Source organism: Nomascus leucogenys, chromosome 13 (genome assembly GCF_006542625.1).
Source record: "Nomascus leucogenys isolate Asia chromosome 13, Asia_NLE_v1, whole genome shotgun sequence".
NCBI classification, from domain to species: Eukaryota; Metazoa; Chordata; class Mammalia; order Primates; family Hylobatidae; genus Nomascus; species Nomascus leucogenys.
This window is the reverse complement of record NC_044393.1, coordinates 91,443,909-91,468,171: the sequence shown is the minus strand read 5'-3', so window position 1 is coordinate 91,468,171 and position 24,263 is coordinate 91,443,909. Positions and strand designations below refer to the sequence as shown.

Here is a 24,263-nt window from a genome sequence, read left to right as displayed (position 1 = left end):
CCTCTAGGTGGAGGGAGACTTTAGGCACAGGATTAAAGAAAAGTTAGTAGCCCGTGCCTGGAACATCTACATACAAATTGTGTCCACGTTCACCTGGGCAGCACCGGTGTACCCAGGAGAGGAGTCCAGGGACTGTGGAAGGTTGAGACAGTTGTGTGATCCAATGCCTTAATCTGGGAGAATCCACTCTGTGCTGGATTGTGTTAAATCAACTTTGCAAAGGCAAGATAAGAATGCCATTTCTCTTATCATTCTGGGTTAGAGATGATCAAAGATACATTTGGTAAAATTTGTTAGATAGACGTAAAACAGTCACCATTACACTTGGCAGGTCATTGTGGTCAAACAGTGAGAGTCAGTGACCAGCAAATACAGAGGCATCCAACAGACCTAGGAAGTCCTGTTCCTTCTGCACCCTGTGTCCAGTTCATCTTCCCAAATGCTGACCAGAAGCAGCCAGCCTGCCCCCAATGTTTGGCAGTAAACCTGCAGGGGTGGGCCCCACACAGAGGGAACAGCTTCCCCAGAGGCAGGTTTCCTTGGCCTTTTCCTGTGCTCCTGGCGCAAGGTCCCACTGCATGGCCTGGCATGCTCTGATCCTCTCATGTCCCTGCCACTCCAGCCTGTCCTGTCCAGACCTCCAGGAGCCCTCACCTTCTGACTCCTCTCCTCCAGACCTTCTCTTCCTTAGCTCCTCCCACATATGCATATGATGTAATTCTGATCATAAATCCATTACACTGTCAAACTTGTAGTGGGCCTGTTTTATTGATGCAAACCTGATGGAGATTTTCTTACCGGAAGTGGTTTTAACGAACAGCCTTTAAGGATGGAATTCTAGAAGTGGATCTCTGATCTGTCTAGATTTGTTGTGGGGAAAGACAATGAAGGAGAGCAGAAAGACCTGGAGGAGGTCTTGTGCTGCAGCCACAAGAGGAAGCCTTGACCCAGGTGTGGCTGCCATGATGGTGATTCCCCATCACTTTCCAAGACCGACCTAGGCCAGCAATCAAAGGGGTGGGCTTTCTTATACTTAATGCTAGATCTCTGCCAGGTTATAGTAGATGTAGCGTGTTCCTGCTATTGGTTCGTCCACCCACTCATCACTCGCTCAGCCTCTCATTCACTCATCCATTCTCCGTGAAATGGGTCTCCCCACATGCCAGGCACCAATGTTAGTAAATGCAGCAGGTGCAGCCTTAGCTTTCATGGGCTTAAAAATTGGGTGGAGAGGCCAGGTGTGGTGGCTAACGCCTGTATCCCTGCACTTTAGGAGGCCGAGATGGGCAGATCATGAGGCCAGGAGATCGAGACTATCCTGGCCAACATGGTGAAACCACGTCTCTACTAAAAATACAAACAAGAATTAGCTGATTGTGGTGGTGCGTGCTTGTAATCCCAGCTACTTGGGAGGTTGAGGCAGGAGATTCGCTTGAACCAAAGAGTCGGAAGTTGCAGTGAGCTGATCACATCACTGCACTCCAGCCTGGCAACAGAGTGAAGCTGTCTTAAAAAAAAAAAAAAAAAAAAAACCAAAAGAAAAGAAAAAAAATTGGGTGAAGCACAGAAATAATCAGACAAGTATCTGAGAAAGAACAACTGTGCTAAAGGTTACTAACAGACATATGATTCTATGAGAGCTTATGAGAGAAAAGTTGATCTCAGCTGGGAGGCAAGGGTGTGCTTCCCGCAGGAGGGGCTGATCATGCTGAGATCTGAAGCACAGGTAGGAGCTGGCTACTGGAGGAATGAAGGCTCCATCCCAGGGCAGAGAAAATGGCCTTTGAAGTCTCTGTGATGGGAAGAAAGGAGGCACAGAACAGGGGCTCCCCTCGTGGCTGCAGTAGAAAGGGGCAGGGACATGAGGGGAGGAGAGACCCAGGAAGGCCTTGGAGGGTGACTGCCCAGATGGGAAAGGTGGGCCACAGGAGAGACCACGTGAGGGTGGGGGCTGGGAAAACTCTAGAGAGAGGAAGCAACACGGTCACCAGGGAGAGATGGGAGTCTAGATGGATCTGAAATACAAATCCTGTTTCATCCTGGGTGCCTCGTACTCAGGATAATGAGCAAAAAAGTAGGAGCAGGGGAAGCCCTGGCCCCACCCCAAAAGGATAGCTCCGAGGAAAGACCAGAGAGAGCAACAAAGGAGACATCTGAGGATGCGGGATCAGGCAAGGCCTGGCTGAGATGCCTGCAGAGGCACATGGCACAGAGTGAGGCTCGTACAGTCTGGGCAACTTGGGGCCACTCGGGGTTCCAAGGTTCCTGGTGCAGAAAACTCTGCCCAGGGCATCCCTGAGCCTTGGGTGGGGGATGAGGGCAGAGCCTCCCTGCCTTTATGTGCAGAGAGGAGACGGCCTTGTAGCGCTGTGGAGAAACTGCTGGCACAGAAGTACACAGATGTCTGGGAGGGAGCAGCCGACTCCAGCCTGAGCGGGAAATCCTCTTTGTTTGATCTGGAGGCATTGTAGCTATTGGGGGACTTCTCCTTTGTCAGTGATACCAGCAGCAACTGAGTGATGAATCAGCTTCAGCCCCATGCCTGGGTCTTGTCGATACCAGTACATGTAGTCATGGTTCATATCCTGGGCACACTGCAGTGTCATGCTCTGTCCTGTCTTCAATGTGGAATTTTGGGGTCTGAGTGACACCAGCATTCACTGGACCTGCAGAGAAGGAGAACAAACCTGATGTTGCCGCCCCAATGGGAAGGTGCTGGGCCTTGAAATCCACACAAGGGGCCCTGCCCAGGACCCACCTGCCCACAGGAGAGAAAAGGCTGCACAGCACAGGAGGCTGATGCTCATGGCAGGTACTGCAGGATGGAGGGGTCTTCTAGGTCTGTGCATTGGACAAAGGGGAACGGGACTCTCAAGGGAGTCATTCTGAGACCTCATTCTCCCTGTCTGGGTCTCAGAGCCTTCCAGTCAGGAGAGGCCACGCCCATTCCCCGGATGGTCAAATCCAAAATAAATGCACCAGTGAACAGCTGAGAATGAGAAGGACACATTTGTCTGAATTGAAACAAGTCTACAAGATTTTCATGACCTTTTGTAAACAGTGTGTAATTCAATGTAAATTTTATTTCTTCAATGTTATAATTAATATTCTAGTGTTAGTTACCTGCAAAGTGCTGTAGTCTAGAGTCTTAGGGAAACTCCCCATGTCTTCCTGGTGTTTTTGATTCCTGTGTCCCTAATACTCCTTCAAGTATCCTTTCCTAATTTGCTTAATTAACCATAATCCTATTTAAAATCCTTTGTCTATATTGGTTTTCTCTGTTATCAAGTTTCCAAATCCCAGGAGCAGGCTCATCAACATTGGAGGAGTCGTTTTGCTCTATTTCTTGTCAATCCACTGACAGATGGGACTCCGACAGTCCAGCTGAGCACCTTCAGTTCCACCCAGGGCTCTTGCTTTCCCTGCATGGGGTGAGACCACATCAGGCAGAACCACCTCACGCTGCTGACTGACCTCTCTGTGTGGATGATGGTGACCACAGAGTGCTGCCCATGACCTGTGGGCACAAAGGTGGCCTGATGCGTGAGGGACTCGGGGAGAGAGGGCAGACTTTAGGGTAAGGACGAATGCTTTGTTTTTATTTGAGATGTCATGTTTCATAGGGAATATCATTTTGTATATTAATTTAGTAATAAATAAAATTTGGTAATAAATACAAAGGAGCTCAAATAACATGTCTTTTGATTCCTCCAGGTTTTCACAAGTTTTTCCCTGGGGTTTCTCCTTGTCTATTTTCTGAGCTCATCATCTTCTCCTCGACTCAGCCAACACCCTTCCCACAGGTCCCTCTGTCTACTGAAGCAAGCGGCAGGGTTTGATTCCTTCTGGCTCCCCTCATTGCCGTGGCTGCTTAATTACGGGTGGAGTGGGTTTGGGATGGCAGAGGGCAAAACAACGTAAAGGGCATTATTCTTCTTAGGGCTCTGATACACAGTCAGCACTATATGCCTCATGGTAGAGCTTCACAGCACTCATCACGTGTGGATCAACACTCCACCATCCTCACCTCTCACCTTGCCAACAAGTTAGAGACTCTTAGAGTAGAAAAAGCCTTAGAAATAATCTTGTTTCCATTTCCAGGTGTGCTTTGTAAGGTGGACTTGTTATTAATATTTAACAGAACTCTTTGTCTTTCATTTCCAAAGAAATTACTCCCTCAGGTGTGCGTCTGTGCTGATCCCAGAAAAACCATTAGGAGAAGGTGGAGGGTTGCATCACAACTTTACAGCTTAGAATTTGATATTACATGCCCTTTGTCTTCGACATCCTGCGGCCACTCTGCCGTGTTCCCAACTGTCTGTCCCCACTGCCTGTGCTTCATTCTCTGCTGATTCAAAGAAAATAAGACCCTCCTAATTTTAGAACGCAGGAACATTTACCAATTTCTGGCCCATGAGAGTCTCTCTTTGAACTCTGAGTTATTTATTAAACAAACTGTGACTCCATTGGCCGTGCCATTTTTCACTTAGCCACCATCCTTCATTAGGTAAAGGAGGTGTACAGATGTTTACTTAACCTTGAAAACAAAATATCCCACCTTCCAACTACTTACAAAGCAAAACTGACTAAAATCAGATGGGATTCTACTTAACATTCTTTCCCTCTACATTTCACGTATAGGAAGTTACCACGTAGTTGCTTCTCCCCCCTCCCTCATGTTAACAACAGCTCCTCACAGAGTTCCCTGTCCTAGTGTGTCCATATCAGTGTCTCTGCTACATCTTGTGATGGGAATAATTTTCTCAAATCTCAGAACTTCTGGTTCCAGACCACTAACTGCTTACCCACTCTGATGCCTCTCCACTGCTAACACCATGATGCTTTTACCTGCAGTGCTATAGGGTACAAAGACTCTCCTGCCCCCTAGCATCTGATCTGAAGACAGCCCCAGATGGTTCTAGACTTCCCCTCCCTCAAACTCCAGTGACCCCTCTATCAATACCACATGGAAGCAAGCTGACTGTCCTTCATCTGGCTCCATCATTTATTAGCTCTGAGACCATGGAAAAGGCCATTCGTTAACCTTCCTAGACTCCAGCCTCATCTAGACTCATCTATAAAACATGACTAACATTCCTATCCATGCTTTATGAGGATAAACTGAGATACTGTGTAGTCTCTGGTAGGTTTAATAAACGTCTATCCTTTTATCCCTCCCTGTCTCCTCATGCAGGAGAAACTGATAGAGGTCTCAAACCTGCCAGGACTAAGAGTGATAGAAAACCTGGAATCATTAACTGGGTGCTGGGGTGAGGAGAACCTGGAAGCCTAAAGAGGCCATTCAGTCCCTTTAGAAAAGATCTGGCAGAATTTAGGAATCAGAGAATAGAGCACGAATGTACCTGTCTACCCTCATTATGCAATATGAAGCAGCTAATAGGAGAAAGTTACATCTATATCAACCAATCTGGAACAATAAAGACCAAGGCATATTAACAGAAAAGAGTAGACATGTGGCCAGCAAAGTGTACAGGCGAACCCATTTTCTGTAGGTGAACTTGGGTAGAAAGTTATTCATGGACACAGAAAACAGAGGTGAAAAGAAGCACACCAGAGTGTTAATATTGGTTACCAGTGGAAGGTGGGATTGGACACACATAGACCTGTATTGTCAATGCTGTCTGCAATATACAATTTCAAATGAACTTTCCTTCCTGAGAGCAACTGAGGAAGAGGACTTCTGAGGCCAGAGCTGCAGGAGGGGGCTGGAAGAGAGGCTGCATCTGCTCACATCACGGTGATGTGCATTCCCTTGTCCAGCTGAGACTGGCCTGGGAGAGAAACTCAGCACAGGGCAGAGTTTCCCATGCACAGGGCTGCTGAAAGCTCTCAGAGCCCTAGCCTGGGAAGTGTTAGGGAGACGCCTATGGGACAATGTCTTCCACTGCCCAGATCACGGTCTCATAAAGACAAGGCCACCTGTATCTTCCACTGAGCTTTGTGTGCAGAGGAAGGTGGCTGTGGGGTGAAGCCTGGTGCAAGAGGGCACAGAGTTCTGGGAGAGAATGTCTGACACCAAGGCAACTTATTTGGCTTTGAGAGAAAGTCACAGAGATTCAGGGATTTCTCTGTAGTGTCTGCTGGGACGGATCAGCTGTGCACCAGCTTTGGCTCCTATTAACACCTGCAGCTGTATTCATGGATGGCAGTCTCAGGCGTCTCCGTGTCACTTCACGTCCTGCCTTTGTTCTCTGGTATCTTGGGATCAGGTTGTTCCAGCATCTGTGAAGTCTATGATAGAAGGAAGTTGAGTGCCCAAGGAGGGACCCCAATAATGCAGACCTGACGTAAAGGTTAAGGCTGGGATGTGCTCAGCCAAGGAAAAGGTTTTACGGGACTCACTCACCCCCAGGAAGCAAAAGGCCACACCACTGAGGAGTCTGGTAGCCATAGCAGGGCTAGGGAAAAATAGGCAGATAGTGGGGAGTTTTTTCACATTGTCTGTTGGGGACATAATTCCTGGATGTCAGTAGAGTCACTGGTGATGCCACTGCCCCTGCCAGCTAGTGACTCTGCCTACTGCGTGCTATTCCTCCCTCTACCTGCTGCAACCTTCAACCTATAGTCCAGTCATAAACCTTCACCCATGTGGTCTCTGCTTCCGGCTGTCTTTCTTCTAACAGACAACAGCCTGATAAAGTTTGTGATCATTTACCCTCCACCTACCTCTCCACCGTCAGCTCAGGGGGTCCATTCTGGGATCTTTTTGATAGGCTGTTGCTTCTTCACTGAACATATGTGTTTCCCTCCCATTCCTAGGTCTTTATGCTATTTCTTACATGAAATATATTTCAGGTACATTTATTCTTAATGGTGAAAAGCCAAACTAAAATTTTACTAGAATAAATTAAGAAAAATATGTTTAGACATTTATATGAGACAGGAGTTTGTGTCTACACACAAACAGAATTGTTTTTAGTTTTTGTTGCACTAAATTAAACTCTTGTGCATCAAAAAACACCATAAAAATGAAAATATAAGCTACAGACTGGGAAAAGACACAGGGAATGCATATAAATGATTTTTAAAAAGTGCGAAATTTAACCTTCCTCAAAGTTGCTAATAAAGAGGCCATAGTAATGACCCCTGAAGGCATCTGAGCCTCTACTGCGGCCCTGCTGGTCACTAGAGGGCAGTGTGAGGGCTCTGACTTACTGACCAGGATGCAGAAGGTGATGATGGAGCAGGGGGGTAGGTGGAAAATGGATGGACTAGTTTATTTCCCACTTCTGATCCTTACAAGCCAAGAGACACTGGGGAAAATGACTCAATGTCCATGAGCCTTCCATCTGTAAAGGAAGAATAAGAATGTTTGATTTGCAAGATTGTGGAAAGCCTTTAAGATAAGTAACATACACAAAAATCTAGCACACATCTTGGGCTCAGCAGTTACTCTTCTACTGAAGTTACCCAGGAAGTGACAAGCTGCAAGAAGATGCAGCAGAGAAATGGGCACACTCAGGGCACAGGAAACCTGGGCTCTGTTGGTTAGGAGAGCTCTGCGCTCAGTAGGACACAAGACATGCCTTCCATACAACTAAAAGCTTCCCTTGAAGGAGTGAAACCTGGGTGGGGCCTGCCGCTCTCAAGGCAAAGCTAAGGCAGGAAGTTTATATACAGAATGTCAGTGACTCTGCCGGGCTGTGCCAAGCTGCTGGCACAGAGATACAGGGCCGAGTCCTCCAGCAACGAGGCGTTCACATTCAGCTCAGAGCTATAGTTAGGGAACTGGCGACCTGAAAATCTACGAGGGAAGTTTCCTCTTTCTCTCTCTGCTTCCTCGTTATACCAAAGGAGGAACTGGAGGCCTTGGCCCAGGACCTGTTGGTACCAGTACACACTGGTGTGCCCAGACATAGGAGAGCATCTCAGCGTCACTTGCTGTCCTCTCGTTTTGATCAGGTGTGTGGGACTTTGGGTGACTCCAGTCTCCACTGGGCCTGTGAGAAAAGCAGAGGGAAGATGAGCACAGCAGACAGCCTGGAGCTCCTCCCCAAGATAATGTGGAGGACACGGGTGGGAAAGCTGAGAATGAGGCTGCTGTCCTCTGCACAGGACTCACCTGCTCCCAGGAGACAAAGCAGCACCCAGCAGAGGAGCCCGGGGCCCATGGCCCAGTGGGGCAGGCAGCACTGCATCTGATTCAGGGCTTTGTCCTCCTAGGGAAGAGCCTAGTGAGTTCTTCGCCTTGATTTTCCTGATGGGAGGGGTATCCTGTGATGTCACTGTCCTTTGTCCTCCCCATGCAGACTTCCTTAGGTCTAGTGCTCCACAGACCCTGGACTCTATCTGTCCTGCAGAGCTGAAGGGATGGGTGAAGGCAGAAGCTTCTGTGATGATACAGTTCCTCCTCTGCCTACACTGCCCCAGCTCACAGGCTGCCCCATCACCCTCTCACCCTTCCCCCACCTCGTGCTGTGGTGGCCATGCTGGAGCTCACACACCTGCCCATCAGCAGAGGGTGAGGAGCCTGTGATTAAACCTCAAGTTGCACCTCTTCCTTGCTGTCCTCACATCATCTTTCTGATGCTAGATTCACACCAATGTTTCTTATTATATTTTCCTGTCCCAGGCAACATTCCCAGCCCCTTTCCTCAGTGGCCAGTGGGGCAGAGTTCCCAAGATTTAGTCCATCTGATGAGATCCAAAGGAGACCTGTGTTGTCTGTAAATTATTAAGAGTGCAGATTCCCCAGAAATAATTCTAGGGCCTTATCAGCTCACAGCACAGACCTAGCCAGCTTCTGACTCAGCACCCTCAAGGCCATCCTACATGTAGTGCTCTGGACAGTTTATATTAATCCCTCCAGAACCACCCTGCTTTCAGAGGCTGACCCCAGTGTATCATGTTAACTGTCTCCCCTTTTCTATAACTCCAGAGTGAGATTGGCTTCTGGGAGACAGGAGAGCAGAGGGAGGTAAGGTTACCACCTGTGCTGGTTTGCAAAATCTATTTCGTTGGCTCCCTTCTTGCTGGGTTAAATTTCCTGGTGCCTGAAAGTAGTCACACAGTAGCCTAAATGCTTTGCCACTTAGATATTTATTTCAGTAGATATCCTAGTGAATGGCTCATAATTTTTATATTCCATAAAGTTCTAGAACAGGACACAATTTTGCCAGGGATTTTGCTGCTTAAAACAAGGATGGCATTTACTTCAATTTCTGATACCTTGTTCCTCATTTCCCCCTGAACCTTCACCAGAATTGCCCTTAATGCTCGGTTTCAGCAATCTACGCTTTTGCTAGTCTGCTTCTCCGAATTCTTCCAGCCTCTATCCATTACCCATTTCCCATTAACCAAAGCTGTTTCTACATTTTCAGGTACTATAGCAACAGCGTCACTCTCGGTACCATTTTTTCTTTCAATTTCTTTCTTACTGCTATAGAGAAATACCACAGACTGGGTAATTTATAAAGACAAGAGATTTATTTGGCTTGTAGATCTGGAGACTGAGAAGTCCAAGATCAAAGGGCCATAACTGCTGAGGGCCTCCTGCTGTTATCCAAGGCAGAAGGAAGGGGAAGCAAGCACCCAAGACAGAGAAAATGACTGAATTCATCCTTTTTATCAGAAGACCATTCCCAAGACAACTCACTCACTCCCACAATAGGGCATTGATCTCCTTCTGAGGGCAGATCCCTCATGACCTATTCATAGCTGTCCCACCTCCCAATACCATTATATTGACAAATTTCAACATGAGCTTTTGTGGGGACACTCAAGCTAGCACACACATCTACACTGTGAGTCAGTATTTCCACTCTTAAGTCTATACCTCAAAGAAAAAAAAAAGAATGCATATGTCCAAAAAAAAGAATTCCACAAGAATGTTCACAACAACTTTATTCGTAATAGTTGAAGACAGGAATAACATGGATGTCCATCAACAGGAGCTTGGATAAACAAGTTGTGGTCTATTTATGCAAGGGAATATTAGTCTTAAGAAAGAATGACCTACTGATACAACAATATGAATACAGTTCAGAAATACCAATTTTGTAGGAAAATAATTCAGTAAAAATACTACATGCTTCCATTTATATGAAGCCCAAGAATAGACGAAGTTAGTCAATGGTGATAAAAATAACAAGTTTTTATCTCTGGAATAGAAATTGATTGGAAAGGAGCATGAGGACACTTTCTTGAGTGATGGAAATTTTTTCTATAATCATTTCAGTTACTGTTGCACTGGCAGATGCATTTGTCAAAATGTACCAGGATGTCCTTCTATTAATATTTGTGTTTTACACTGTATTAATTATACCTTAATAAAAAGTATTACTGAAAAGTAAACAGCTAAATTGCATAAAAGAAGAGAGTCATTTACAAATGTATGCTTGTATTCTGCACAGCCCAATTTAAAAATGAATCACACAAAAATAAGAAAAGACAGAAGCACACATATCTATGTAAGATATGGAGAATGTGAGAAGTGCTCAGTGACTGAAATAGGCAGCATTGAAATTTGGCATCAAATTAATCTCAACGGATGAGTGGGCTGAAAAACAAGTGAGGATCAATATCAAGGAAAGCTGTAGACAAACAAAAGCTTTCTAAGAATATCTTCATATGCTGTTGAAATCATTCTGAGAACCCTGAGCTGCTATACGTTTCATAAATTGGGAAATTGGGCATTCATCAGTCTCACAATTGAGGCTTTCATTTTGAATTTCAACAGATTGGCCAATTGATGAATTGATTTCTTTTGCCAAGCAAACAGTCTGTTCCCCTCTTTGTGAGTGGGGTCCTGGGGAACCCAGCCCTCCCCCTTTGGCAGCCTCACAGAGGGGAGTTGGGCACAGCACAGACACATGGGGTTTGCAATCCCTGTGAAGCCCAGCTATGGACCTCCCAGTCCTGCAGTTAATGGATCCCAACTAAAGAAACCTTGCCTCTAGGTGTCCGCTTTACCTGTAAGTGCTAAACAGGGATACAGGCCAGAGAAAAATGAAATATTTGCTCAATATTATTCTGTAATATTTTACAAGAAAATAAAATGAGGAGCTCATGGATTTTAATCCAAGCCAACATGAAGATAATAACTGAATTCCTTCCTTAATCTACCCTGAGGGGACTCAAACACTGCTCGATGCCCACAAATACTTAGTAGAGACTTATTTATAGTCTGTTTTCGATAATTCTACTAGTCGATTATCTTCAGATCTAACGGCACACTTTGGTGCATCTATTAACATTTTCCTTCAGTAGTTTGTTTAGTTAGGTGTTTTAGAAATTGTTATCAATATTTTTTGTCTTCCAGAGTACAGGTGCTTGGTGTCCAATGGAATCTCAGCCAAGGTGATGTTATCAGTACGACTTATAAACTTGCAGAATCCCAGATCACTCAAGCAGGTTAAAGCTGTTGCCTGGCGAGACCTGCAGGGAAGATGAGGTGCAACAGAGATGCACTGAGATCAGGGCACAGTGTGCCCCTGGCTTTCCCCTGTTTCTCTGAGGCAGTTGCTCCTCTGAACCTGCCCCACACCAAGGCAGCCCAGCCAACATTCTTCAACTGTAGATCTCATTAAAGATTAGAGGGATGTCCCATCACTTGCATAGCCGTAGGTAGCCTAGCAATAACTGAAAACCGCTGCAACATCTGCATAATATTGGATCCAAGCCCTAATTTTTCTTAACCCTTTCCCTCCTAGGCTGCTCTCCCAGACTCCCCAGAGCCCTTTAGTTCCCAGTGGACCACACTGCCATCTTGTGGCCAATAACTGAAGTTTCATTAGTTTCTTCTGCAATGGCCCAAGGAATGCTGGGAAGTGTCTGCAGAGTGAGCTGCCAGAATATTCCAGAAGTGCCATCCCGCAGGTTTTAGGAACAGCTTCCCTAAACCCTCATCCCAACACTAGTTCTAACCCTGACTATTGCTTTGAATTACCAATCTTAATATCCCATCCTCATTCTGAATAACTCTTATCACATAGCTCCAGTTATAGTCTTTTTCTCCCTTAAAACTACAATCTAAAGAAAGAGGAACAGAATGAGAGGAATGAAAGGAAATAATATTTGGTTGAAAATAGGAAGAAAACACAGACGTTGAAATATAAAGAGATTATTTAATCTGAATGACTAAAGATAAACAAAAATGCCCTCCAAAAATGACAGTGTTACCCCAAAAGCATAGATAAGCAAAAGATGAAGTCAAAAATGTCTATTAATAGAAAGTAAAATTGAAATATATAAAGGAGACCTGTTACAAGGCAATAAGCAATGGTGGAGGGAGCAGTACCTAATGCAGAAAATAAGGATGGATATAGCTAGGACTAGCAAAGGGGCTGCTACAGGAAATGATCAGCTTGTACAATGCACATCTACTGATCTGAGCCACAAAGAGGGAAGAGATGATTATGAAAGTGGCAGAGGAGCAGCGGGAGATGAGGACACACTGGTGCAAAACACTATCATAAGGAAGCAAATCAGCCAGGGGACTGTGGATTAGATGACTTTGCTTTCTCCTGTCTCCTGTGACAGCTGAACTGGACCATTTTCCTCTCCAAGCATTTGTTCCTGCAGCCTGAGTTAGATGCCCCTGGGATTTGCTCCTCCTCAGGTTCCCATGGATGAACTCTCACTCCCTCCTTGTTGAGCACGGTCTGAAGGAGAGGTCATCTCTCCCTACCCTTCAATCCCACAGTACTGGGGATTGGCACAGACTTCTCAATTGGCATCAACCTCTCTCATGGCATGCTCACATGCCCCTTAACTGTGCCTTTTCATTTTCACTAGACTGAAAGTTAGATGTGGGCAATGAAACTTAACACCTTTATCATAGGATGCATAAGTGACTGCTTTCAAAATTATTGCTGTTTCTTTCACTGCCTTGGATTATATCTGAACCGGAAAAAAAAGGCACAATTTCTTAATGTGACTTAACCATAAAAACCTTCCCAAGTGCCAAAAACAATATAACTACCAAGGGATTTCTCTCCTCATTGGTGAGATGGCGAAATAAAACAAAAAACAAAGAAAATATTATGAAGTACTTTAAAGGAGACTCAGAATCCCAGTCCCTCTGATACAAATACCATTGCATGGCATTCCTCTAACTAAGAGACAGGCAGAGCCATTCCTGTGCCCTGCACCTGGCAGGAAAGTCCTGCTGGAGCCTGTGGGGAGCTGGCGAGGATAAGCCTTGGTGATTCTGCCCCAGAGCAGGGATTCTCAGGGAGCGCTGGACAACTTCCAGGGACTGAGATGGAGAGTGGCCATACTCCGTCTTGGAGAGGAGAATATTGAGGGTGTGACCCTTCTGACCTCTCAGACTGAAGTAAAAGCAGAGTCATTCCTGACTGGTGCGGAGCTGCTTAGCTGCCAAAGCAAAATAGTCCTTGTTGCAGGGTCTGTCAGTGCCTAGAATAATAGTGGGGCTGTAAGTGGTTCACAACTTACATGTAGCTGCTTGGCCATCTCTGTTCCCAATGACTCCAGCATCTGAATATTCCATGCGAGGAAACATTTGTTCATTAGTAATATCTGCCCTTTGCTACTCTTGTATGTTCATTCTCTGTATAAGTTGGAAGTCCTGATTGCTTTTGTTTCATGTTGTTGCAGCACCGTTTACAACTGTGAACTGTGTTCTGTTCAGCCTCAGTGTCAGAGCTTGTCCACTGTTACGACCAGGTGTCTCAGGAGTCACGTGGAGGAAGGTGGCAGCAGTTAGAGACAAGGTCTAGGAAGACAAGGAATTCCCATCTGTGCCTTGGCCTTACTCAGTCCCAGGAGACACAGGGTACCTGAGCAAGGAATGATTTGATGATGGCACAATAAAAAATGAGTCTAGAGCAACTCCCAACCAGAGACCATCATTCTCTGGGGAAAGAAATTTGGTGTCTGTACAACCACAATTTCTGATCAGAGAATTTGGGAGGGCTGTGATGCCCCTCCTAGCTATGAAAGACTCAGGGCACCTCTATCATGGCTGCGTCTGGGACACTGAGGACTCCCCGAAACCCATGATCCATAATCACATCAGCTCTGGCCAGTGCATTCGCTTTCATAGATACAAACTGCAGCATCACCCACAGACGAGTTGAAGATTCTATTACAATATAATCATTGTACTTCTATTTATAACAAGTACTATATAATAATACATAATATGAAGAATAAAAGAAAAAGAAATAGAATCAATATTATAAATAAAACACATCTTGAGTTGGCCTCAGGAAAATTATTTCAAATCAAAAGAGCTGGACAGCAATGAAAACCCTCGGAGTCTAGAAATTAGATTTCCCGAGGGAATCAAGGTGAACGGGCAGGGGTGGTGAATGTATGCTTCTGTCTGTCAGGACAGCAGCAATGGCAAATGCAAACAAAATAAAGGATACACGTGGCTTGAAGTAGGCAGAAGAAGTGAAGTCTTACTGTTACCATGATTGTATTTATCAATAAGGACCACAAATTTGCAAAGACCTTTACTTCAAACAGGAAGAGATGTTTGATATTTTGTTGCAGAAACTTCCAAGGTGACCGGGTAGAACAGGCTTCAGAAGAAAGATGTTCCTGGGGATGTAGCCTCAGACCTTCCAGATGCCAGATGCCCCAACATATGAAGAAGAAGCGTGTTTCCTGCCTATGACAACCTCATGTATGTGGGCAGCACAGCAGCCTCCAAGACCTACAGAAGATGCATGTCTGCCCTGAAGGCCAAGGCTAAGACACCCACTCCTTGCTTGGAGCAGTGAGCTGGCTCCGAGGACTCCTAGAGTGCAGTGGGCCGTAATTGTTTTCACCACCTACATTTGCAGTCACTGTGTTTCAGGAATGAATCTGTGGTCTCTTCCTACCCAAAGGACAGCGAGGTCCACATCTGCCTTTTTCCCAAGAAAAGTGAGGAGTAAAGAGAGCCCTCTGTTAAGGGTCTCTAGGAGCTGCAAGGAGAGAGAAGGATGAGGTTTGTGAGCAGGAAGGAGGCAACTGTGCCACGCTGTGGCTAAGCTGCTGGCACAGAGATACACCGCCGTGTCCCCCTGCTCTGTGCGCTGGATCTTCAGAGTGGAGACGGATCCCTCAGGCCTCTCTGCAGAGAACCGACCACTGAGCAGCCCTGATTTGTCTTGTTGAGCTTCATAATTGAAGTAAGTCAGAAACTCTGGGCCCTGCCTCAGGGTCTGTCGGTACCAATAAAGGGATACATGACCTGAAATTGGATCACACCTGAGAGCTACATCCTGTCCCTTCTTTGTGACTTTGTACCTGGGAGACTGGGAGACTCCAGCACCTGTGTGATCTGTGGAAATAGAATTTGGCAACAGAATAAGGAAAATATTTGTAGTCTTCACACACACACATGCCTACACACAGAAAAAAAATGAAACTACTTTGTGTTCTGAGGACTCACCTGTCCCTAGGAAACCCAGGACCACCCAGCAGAGAAGCCTGGTACCCATGGCAGGGTCAGGCCAGGATGGGGGCTTTACCAGATCGGTGTCGCTGTGAGCTGGAGCAGAGGATGAGGGACGTCCTTGTCTCCACAGGGCAGTTCCCACAGTGACATCACTTCCTCTCTCAATCCCCAGGATGTCAGGGCCACAGCATTTCTGTTAGAACACACTTAGGTGATGCTTTAAATATTTATAACCTCCTTTTTAACATCAATGCTTGGCTCATCGCTTTGGGCTCCAGAGCTGTCTGGAAACAGAGGCCTCATGCTGCCTGTCTGAGTTCATCTTTGCATTCCACAGCCGCTCCTCTGTCTGTAGGATGTACCAACAGCGCCCCTAACATAGGGCACAAAGGGTTTAAGCTCATTGTGTTTCCTGCCAGTCAAGGTCCCCTCTGCCATCCCCATTCATGCCCCAGCCTCCTCCATTCCTCCCATCACACATGTCCAATGGGTCTGTGCCATCACATGCGTTCCCTCACGAACTGCCCTCATGCCTCTCTTTGGGATAATTTCCCACCTTTGTTAACTGTAATTCAGAAAAGATACCTTGGTAGAAACCCACAGCGGTCTTTTTCCATATTCTACTTATAACAGTTTTTTTTTTTAATCAATGTCACCTTAAATGAAGGAGAATGACAATTGAGCTAATGGTTATTTTTAACCACTGTCTTGACTTACTCTTGTTCTCCATCTATTCCTATGGGAGGTATTTCTGTTTTCTTTCTGACTGCTTTCAAAATCTTCTCTTTGTCCCTCATGTTCTACAATTTCCCAATGACTTGACTATTTGTCTTACTTGAGATTCACTTTGGTTCTGGAAACTCTGAATTTAGGTCCTTAAACACCTCTAAATAATTCTCAGCTAACATCTCATAAATATCACCTCATAACATTCTACCTATTTTATCTGTTTAAAACTGCAATCATATGCAAGAAAAAATGGGAATTTATGAAAATATGCATATTCTAATATATGGGAAACATCCTTTTTTTCTTCCCTGTTCTTTAACTTTTTCATATTTCATTTTTAATTTTCTGTGCTGCGTTCTAGATCACTCCTGCCGATCCATCATTGACACAGGAGCAGCTCATCAACTGTTTGACTTACTATTTTGTTTTCAGTGATTGTATGAGGCATTACTAGATATACTGTTTGGCAATTTTTATGTCCTTATGTTCTTCATACTGTGGATCTATTTGTTTGATGGTAGTCTGTGACATTCCAGAGAGGCCTGGACTGAGAGTGAACAACACCAAGAATCTGTCATGTTTACAGGCATCTCCAGTCTAACTCGCAAATGTATGGGCCCAAGAACAGTCTGCCGCACTCTGGGCTGCCAAATACACCCACAATATAGCTTAGTAGGGTCAAAAATGCTCTATGGACAGTCCCAAGTAAAGATTTAGAATAGAATTCAAATTCTCTGCTTTTTAAAAAATAAATCTCATACATATATAGACCAGCTGGATGGAGGTAGATTTCAGGTACAGGATTAAAAGAAAAGTTGGTAGTCAGTGTCTGGAACATCCACATACAAATTGTGTCCACATTCACCTGGGCAACACAGGTGTCCATGGAGAAGAGTCCAGGGACCATGGCAGGTTGAGGCAGTTGTGTGATCCAAAGCCTTAATCTGGGAGAATCCATCCTGGGCTGAATTGTGTTAAGTCAACTTTGCAAAGCAAGAGCCTGCCTTTCCCAGAATGCCATTTATCTTATCATTCTGGGGTAGAGATGGTCAAGGATACATTTGGTAAAATTTGGAAGACAGAGGAAAAGCAGTCACTATTACACTTGGCAGGTCATTGTGGTCAGACAGTGAGAGTCTGTGACCAGCAGATACAGAGGCATCCAAAAGACCTAGGAAGTCCTGTTCCTTCTGCACTCTGTGTCCAGTTCATCTTCCCAGATGCTGGCAAACAGCAGCCAGGCTGCCTCCAGTGTTTGGCAGTGCACCTGCAGGGGTGGCCCCCATAGAGTGGGAACAGCTTCCCCAGAAGCAGGTTTCCTTGGCCTTTTCCTTGCTCCTGGCTCAAGGTCCCACTGCATGGCCTGGCATGCTCTGATCCTCCCATGTCTCTGCCAATCCAGCCTGTCCTGCCCAGAGCTCCAGAAGCCCTGGCTACTGACTGGCTCCCTCACCTTCTGACTTCTCTCCTCCAGACCTTCTCTTCCTCAGCGACTCCCGCGTATGCGTAAAGTCTAATTCTGATCATAAATCTGTTACACTCTCAAACTTGTAGTGGCCCTGTTTTATTGTTGTAAACTTAATGGAGATTTTTTTACCAGAAGTGGTTTCAAGGAATAACCTTTAAGGGTGGAATTCTAGAAGTGGATCTCTGATCTGTCTCGATTTGTTGTGGGGAAAGACCCTGAAGGAGAGCACAGAGACCTGGAGGAGGTCTTGTGCTGCAGCCGCCAAGAGGAAGCCTTGACCCAGGTGTGGCTGCCATGATGGTGATTACCCATCACTTTCCAAGACCGACCTGGGCCAGCAATCAAAGGGGTGGGCTTTCTTGTACTTAATGCTAGGTCTCTGCCAGGTTACAGTAGATGTAGCGTGTTCCTGCTATTGATTTTTCCACCCACTCATCACTTGCTCAGCCTCTCATTCACTCATCCATTTTCTGTGAAATGGGTGTCCCCACATGCCAGGCACCAATGTTGGTAAATGCAGCAGGCACAGCCATAGCTCTCATGGGCTTAAAAATTGGGTGGAGAGGCCAGGCATGGTGGCTAACGCCTGTATCCCTGCACTTTGGGAGGCCGAGACTAGTCTTGAACTCCTCACCTCAAGCGATCCTCCCGCCTCAGGCTCCCAAAGTGCTGAGATTACAGGCATGAGCCACCACACCTGGCCCTGTGTGCTTTTAGACACCCTGTGTATATTCATATTGATAGTTCCAGGACAGGCAGTGGAGGAGATCTCCTCAGTGTCCTGTGAGTGCACACAGACCTTTAGCTAGCAGCTGGCTTGCTTTATGCAAGATAGAAACAAATGGATCCCTGTAGGCCAAGAGGGGTAGCTTACTTCTAATGTATTAAACAGCCTGTATTATCCACACTGAAGGTCTCTTTAAGTGTAATGTAAAAATCCGCATATAAATGGTAAATTGAAATTAGCATTATAAAGGAATGCCCACAATCATAGAAAAGAACTTTCATTTACAATAAAGAGCACTTGCAGGGGAAATTTCTGTTCATGGCTTAGAGTGAAAAGGGAATGAAGTAGGCAAGACATAGCCAGTCTCAGGAGCTCCCACTGTTTGGATGGGGGTGGCAAATACAGGAAGGCAGGGAAACCTATGGTGTGGGTAATTAAGGTTTATCCTACCTGTGTGTGAGTTCTGACCCCATATGCAATTTGTGAGAAATTTGCAAAATGCATTTTCGACATTATCTCCTACACAAGATTTTGTATGTTGATATTGTATCATCTTCTGTCTTTGACATGCCCCAAACCCACTTAATTATTCTTGTGGGGAGGGTGAGGCAGGAAAGACTTTGCTCAGGACTGCTGGGAGCTGTGGAGAAAAGGAAGCAACAGAGTTTCTGCACAGGGAGGGGGAGATTCTGCAGCGCTGTGGCTAAGCGACTTGCACAGACATACAGGGCCGAGTCCCCCTGCTCTGCAGGCTGGATCTTCAGAGTAGAGAATGATCCATCAGGCCTCTCAGCTGAGAATCGATCTGTGGGCATACCTGCGTCATCCATAATAGATCGGCTCCGGAAGTAACTCAGCAATTCCAGTTCCTGCACGAAGGTCTGTCTGTACCAGAAAAGGAGATTGTGGCCGAAAATTGGCTCACATCTCAGAGTCACTGTTTGTTCCATTTCTGTCACCTCATGCTTGGGTGACTGGATAATGCCAGCATCTGTGCATGCTATAAAAGAAGGCAAAATTAGGAAACAGAATAAGGAAAATACAGGAAGTCATCTATACAGAGGCCCAGCATGAGGGTGAGAAATACGTGAGGACTCACTCACTACCAGGATACAAAGGGACACACAGAGGGTCCAGGAGTCCAGGGCAGAGTGAGAGGAGATGTGGCACATTCCAGACCAGGGCCCTTATGAATACGAGCAAAAAAAGATACTTTGGGACATTTTACCCCCACAAGATGCATCTGTTAGTGACATCACTGAATGGGCCACCACCCCCAACTTGAAAGCTCCTTTAAGCGGAGGCTACATTTTTGGGAGATGAATCAGGCAGGACTGAAGTCAACTATAATTGATCTGAGATACAGATGCACACTTGCAGAGGATCCCTGTAGATTTGCTTTGATATTATCAATTCATAGCACCTTCTCCATAACATGCCTTACCTAGGAGCCTGCCAACTATATCCATCTGCACCTCAAACTCCAAGCATTTAAAGATGAACTCATTGCCTTTTTGCAAGCCAGCTTCTCTGCAAACTCTCCTATATCTCTCACTGGTGGCTCTGTGCTCCTAGTTCTTCAAATGCCTTTAAATGAGTTAGAAGTTAGCATCTGAGTTACCCAGGAAGAGCAAGCATGTCAACGGCATTGTTAAAGATACAAGAGCTGAATCGGTGTCCCGAAAGCTCATTAGATTTCAAAGCTCTTCTTTGCAGTGAAGGGCCTCTCTGAGTTTATTGATCCTTGAACTCTATTGAGTTTGCAAAGCCCAGAGCACAGAATTTCTCACATTCTCTATCCACACAATAAATCAGAAATAAGATTGTCTTTTTCACAAAGATTTGGAAATTAAATGCTCCAGAGTTGATTTACATCTTATTCTTACCTCTAGCAAAGCTCAGCATTTCTTAATCTTTACACCTGGCCTTTTTCTTGTAAAAGAATCTTACATCTCACTAACTGACTTCCTCTCAGGATGTAGAGTGTAGAGAACTGAGAGAACCTCTGCTCTATGAATTGGTCAACTAGGTTATTTGCTAACAAAGAAGAAGTAGTTTAAGGCCACATTTTCGCTGTTGGCACAGAGGCATACAGCTGAGTCCCCTGCACCCCAGGGGACTTGCCCATCCTAAGGAGCAAATAGTTTACAGATGAGCTTGTGTGACCTGAGGTGTCTGTTTCCTTGTGGGCTCCATCCCTTTGTTGTGTGTGTTAGTTCCAGAATGTAAAACGGTGGTCATCAATCAGTTTTCAAGGGGACCAGCATGTTTTCCTCCCTGTTACTAGGTGCCTAGGTTTGGTAGGCAGAACGATGGCCCTTCATCCATGCCCAGGCCTAATCCCTGGAACCTATGAATGTGTTGAATTACCTGATAAAGGGGAATTAAAGTTCCAAGTGAAGTAAGGTTGCCAATCAGCTGACCTTAATATAGGGGCCCAACGTAATCACAATGGTCCTAAAATGTGGAAGAGGGAGGATGAAAAGTGAGCATCAGAGTGATGCAGAGTGAGCAAAGGCTCAGCCAGCCCTTGTTGGCTTTGAAGATTGAATGGGGCCATGAGCCAAGGAGCGCTGGTGGCCTCTAGAAGCTGAAAAGGAGGAAAAACAGTTCTTCCCTAGAGCCTCAGGAAGGAATGCAGCCCTGACAACACTTGGATTTTAGCCCAGTAACATCCATTTTAGACTTCTGACCTCCAGAACTGTAAGGTAATACTTGTGTGGTTGTAAGCCACCAAGTTAGTGGTAATTCATTACAGCAGCAATAGAAATTGAATACCTTATAGTAGCCATGGGACTCATGAGAGAGAGAGAGGCAGAAGCCGGATACAAAATACTGGTAGAGTCAGATTCGCGATCACATGTAAAAACGAAATCAACGCAGGCAAAACAAACCAACAAACACAACTTTTATATGCTCAGACCCCACCTTCTTCCAGGGACACAGAGGCATCTGGAGTAATAGAGTTAGAGCTAGATTGCGGCATTTTCCTGCCCAGAGCAAAAGTTCTTGGGGGAGAAAATTCTGTCCTACTCCACCCTAAGCCTTGCTAATAAGTGTTTTTATGCTGCTGGTAGCATCATTGTGATTGAAGCTCCCCGAGGAGAGGCTCCCTCTGACATGGTCCAGAGTAGCGCCTCCATTTCTACCTGCTCTTCCCTCTACATTTGACAGAACAGGTAGGGCTAGCCTCGGCTGGCTTGGGGCCAGGCTCTACAAGGCTCCTGTGACACAAAAACTGCTTCTCTGCTTTCCCCAGCCCAGAACACGGGCGCTTCACCACCCCAGCTCCTTGTGCCTCCACATCTTCAGTGAGCTCAGAGGTATATCCACTTGCAAGCATGTCTGCTACTCAGAGCCCCATTCAAATCTCAATTTAGAGCAAAACCCATCTCCGCATCAATAAAGGCAAAAGCATTGGTCTCTAATCCCTTTATTCTCAGCCTTCATTGCAGACACCTCCAACCCAGCTCCCTGAATCGAGGTCCAACTCCAGGATTTTCATTAAGGATCCTCCAGGGAGCAATCCCAGCCCCTCCCCCATAGACTCTGGATGACAATGAGGCCACAGTGCCTCCTAGTGGCCAGTAGGCAGGAACAGCACAAATGTGCTCTTTGTCAAACTCAAATTGCCTTGGGCACTCAAAATACAGGAATAGTTTGCTACAACTGCCAGTGATACCCTGATAGGGGTTGAGAAGTGATCAGTATGTAAGTACCACTATAGAAGAAAGAAATTATGACTCTTCAGAATGAATTGCAAGCGCTGTGTAGAAATATGCGGCATAAACCAGAAAAAATATATAGATATGCGTGTCCAGGACACAGCATCAGGGAGGAAAGTAAGACTGGCCAGGCCTGTGTGCTTTTAGACAGCCTGTGTGGATACATGTGGATAGCTCCAAGCAGGCAGTGGAAGAGACCACGTCAGTGTCCTGTGAGTTGGCACAGGCCTTCAGCTAGAACTTGGCTCTCCTTAAGCAGGATAAAGACAAATAGATCCCTAGAGTCCAGGAGGAGCAGCTTACATCTAACCTATTTCACTGCCTGTATTACCCCCAGGAGGTTTACTCTTTAAGTGCAATGCAAAATCCCTATATAAATGGTAAGTTGAAATTAACATTATAAGAAATGCCATAGAAAAGAATTTTCTTTTACAATCAAGAAAACTTGTAGGGGAAATTTGTATTCACAGCTTAGAGTGAAAATAGAATGTAGAGGGCAGACTAGTTCAAAAGACATAGCCATTCTCAGGAGCTCTCAGCTTGCTAATGCGGATGGCAAACACCTGGAGGCAAGGAACCCTACAGTGGGGGTAATTAAGGTTTATCTTACATGCCTGTGAATTCTGACTCCTTAGACAATTTGTGAGAAATTCACAAAACACATTTTCTACATTATCCCCTACACATGATTTTTTATGTTAATATCCTACCATATTCTGTCTTTGTCATGCCCCAAACCCACTTAATTTTTATGGTGAGAGAGGAGCAGGAAAGACTTTACTCATGACTGCTGAGAGCTGTGGGGAGAAGAGGAAGCACCAGGGTTTCTGCACAGAGATGGGGAGATTCTGCAGTGCTGTGGCAAAGCTGCTGGCACAGAAATACAGGCCCGAGTCCCTGGGTTCCGTGGGCTGGATCCTCAGAGTGGAGAATGATACATCTGGAATGTATCATTCCAGGCATCTGTGCTGAGAATCGATCCTTGGGCATCCCTGAGTCATCTACGAGGGTCCGGCTGTAGAAGTAATTCAGCAATTCCAGTCCCTGCACCAAGGTCTGTCTGTACCAGAGAAGATCACTGTGGCCTGAAATAGGTTTGCATCTCAGAGTTATTGATTGTCCCATCTCTGTCACTTTATGCCTGGGCGACTGGTTAATGCCAGCATCTGTGTGTGCTATAAAAGAAGACAGAACTGGGGGACAGAATAAGGAAAATATAAGGAGTCATCTAGACAGAGGTCCAGCATGACCATAATAAATATTGGAGAACTCACTCGCTACCAGGATATAAAGGGACACACAGAGGGTCCAAGAGCCCATGGCAGAGTGAGAGCAGATGTGGAACATTCCAGACCAGGGCCTCTGTGAGCATGAGCAAAGAAATGAATTTGGTGACATTTTATCCACACAAGGTGCATCTGTCAGTGATGTCACTGAATGGGCCACCACCCCCAATTTGAAAACTCCTTATTTAAATGGAGGCTGCGGCCGGGCGCGGTGGCTCACGCCTGTAATCCCAGCACTTTGGGAGGCCAAGACGGGCGGATCACGAGGTCAGGAGATCGAGACCATCCTGGCTAACATGGTGAAACCCCGTCTCTACTAAAAATACAAAAAAAAAATTAGCTGGGCGCGGTGGCAGGCGCCTGTAGTCCCAGCTACTCGGGAGGCTGAGGCAGGAGAATGGCGTGAACCCGGGAGTCGGAGCTTGCAGTGAGCCAAGGTCGCGCCACTGCACTCCAGCCTGGGCGACAGAGCGAGACTCCGTCTCAAAAAAAAAAATAAAAATAAAAATAAAAATAAAATAAAATAAAATAAAATAAATGGAGGCTGCATCTCTGGGAGATGAATCGGGCAGGACTGAACTGTAATTGATCTGAGACACAAATGCACACCTACGGAGGCTCCCTGTGGATTTGTCTTGATATTAGCAATTCATAAAGCCTTCTGTATAGTATATCTTACCTAGGATCTTGCCAACTATATTCATCTGCACCTCACACTCCAATTATTTCAAGATGAACTCATTGTCTTACAGAAAGCCAGATTCTCTGCAAACTCTCCTATTCCTCTCCCTGATGGCTCTGTGCTCTTACTCCTTTGAATGCACTTCAACTATCCACAAGCGAGTTAGGAGTTGGCCCCTGATCTCCCCAGGAAAAGCAAGCATGTCAACTGCATTGTTAGAGATACAGGAGCCAAACTGATATCCTGAAAGTTCATTCGATTTCAAAGCTC

The 24,263-nt window shown here is 45.7% G+C and overlaps 1 pseudogene and 4 gene segments (V, D, J or C); all 5 read right to left on the bottom strand.

The window, feature by feature from the left end:
- Window positions 1-2,167: 2,167 nt before the first annotated feature.
- LOC115838044 lies at window positions 2,168-2,807 on the bottom strand (annotated as a pseudogene). The gene is made up of 2 exons (XR_004033111.1): window positions 2,759-2,807; window positions 2,168-2,666 (listed from the first exon to the last, which is right to left on the bottom strand). The product of XR_004033111.1 is annotated as a T cell receptor beta variable 6-9-like (transcript).
- A 4,810-nt stretch (window positions 2,808-7,617) lies between these two features.
- Window positions 7,618-8,218, bottom strand: LOC115838043. The segment is given in 2 exon segments: window positions 7,618-7,961; window positions 8,084-8,218. Coding segments are annotated over 2 exon segments (420 nt in total).
- A 5,710-nt stretch (window positions 8,219-13,928) lies between these two features.
- LOC115838042 lies at window positions 13,929-15,476 on the bottom strand. The segment is given in 3 exon segments: window positions 13,929-14,036; window positions 14,817-15,259; window positions 15,371-15,476. Coding segments are annotated over 3 exon segments (600 nt in total).
- Window positions 15,477-15,635: 159 nt separating this feature from the next.
- On the bottom strand, window positions 15,636-19,472 carry LOC115838041. The segment is given in 3 exon segments: window positions 15,636-15,749; window positions 18,879-19,300; window positions 19,400-19,472. Coding segments are annotated over 3 exon segments (609 nt in total).
- A 3,302-nt stretch (window positions 19,473-22,774) lies between these two features.
- On the bottom strand, window positions 22,775-23,345 carry LOC115838040. The segment is given in 2 exon segments: window positions 22,775-23,200; window positions 23,300-23,345. Coding segments are annotated over 2 exon segments (472 nt in total).
- Window positions 23,346-24,263: the final 918 nt, after the last annotated feature.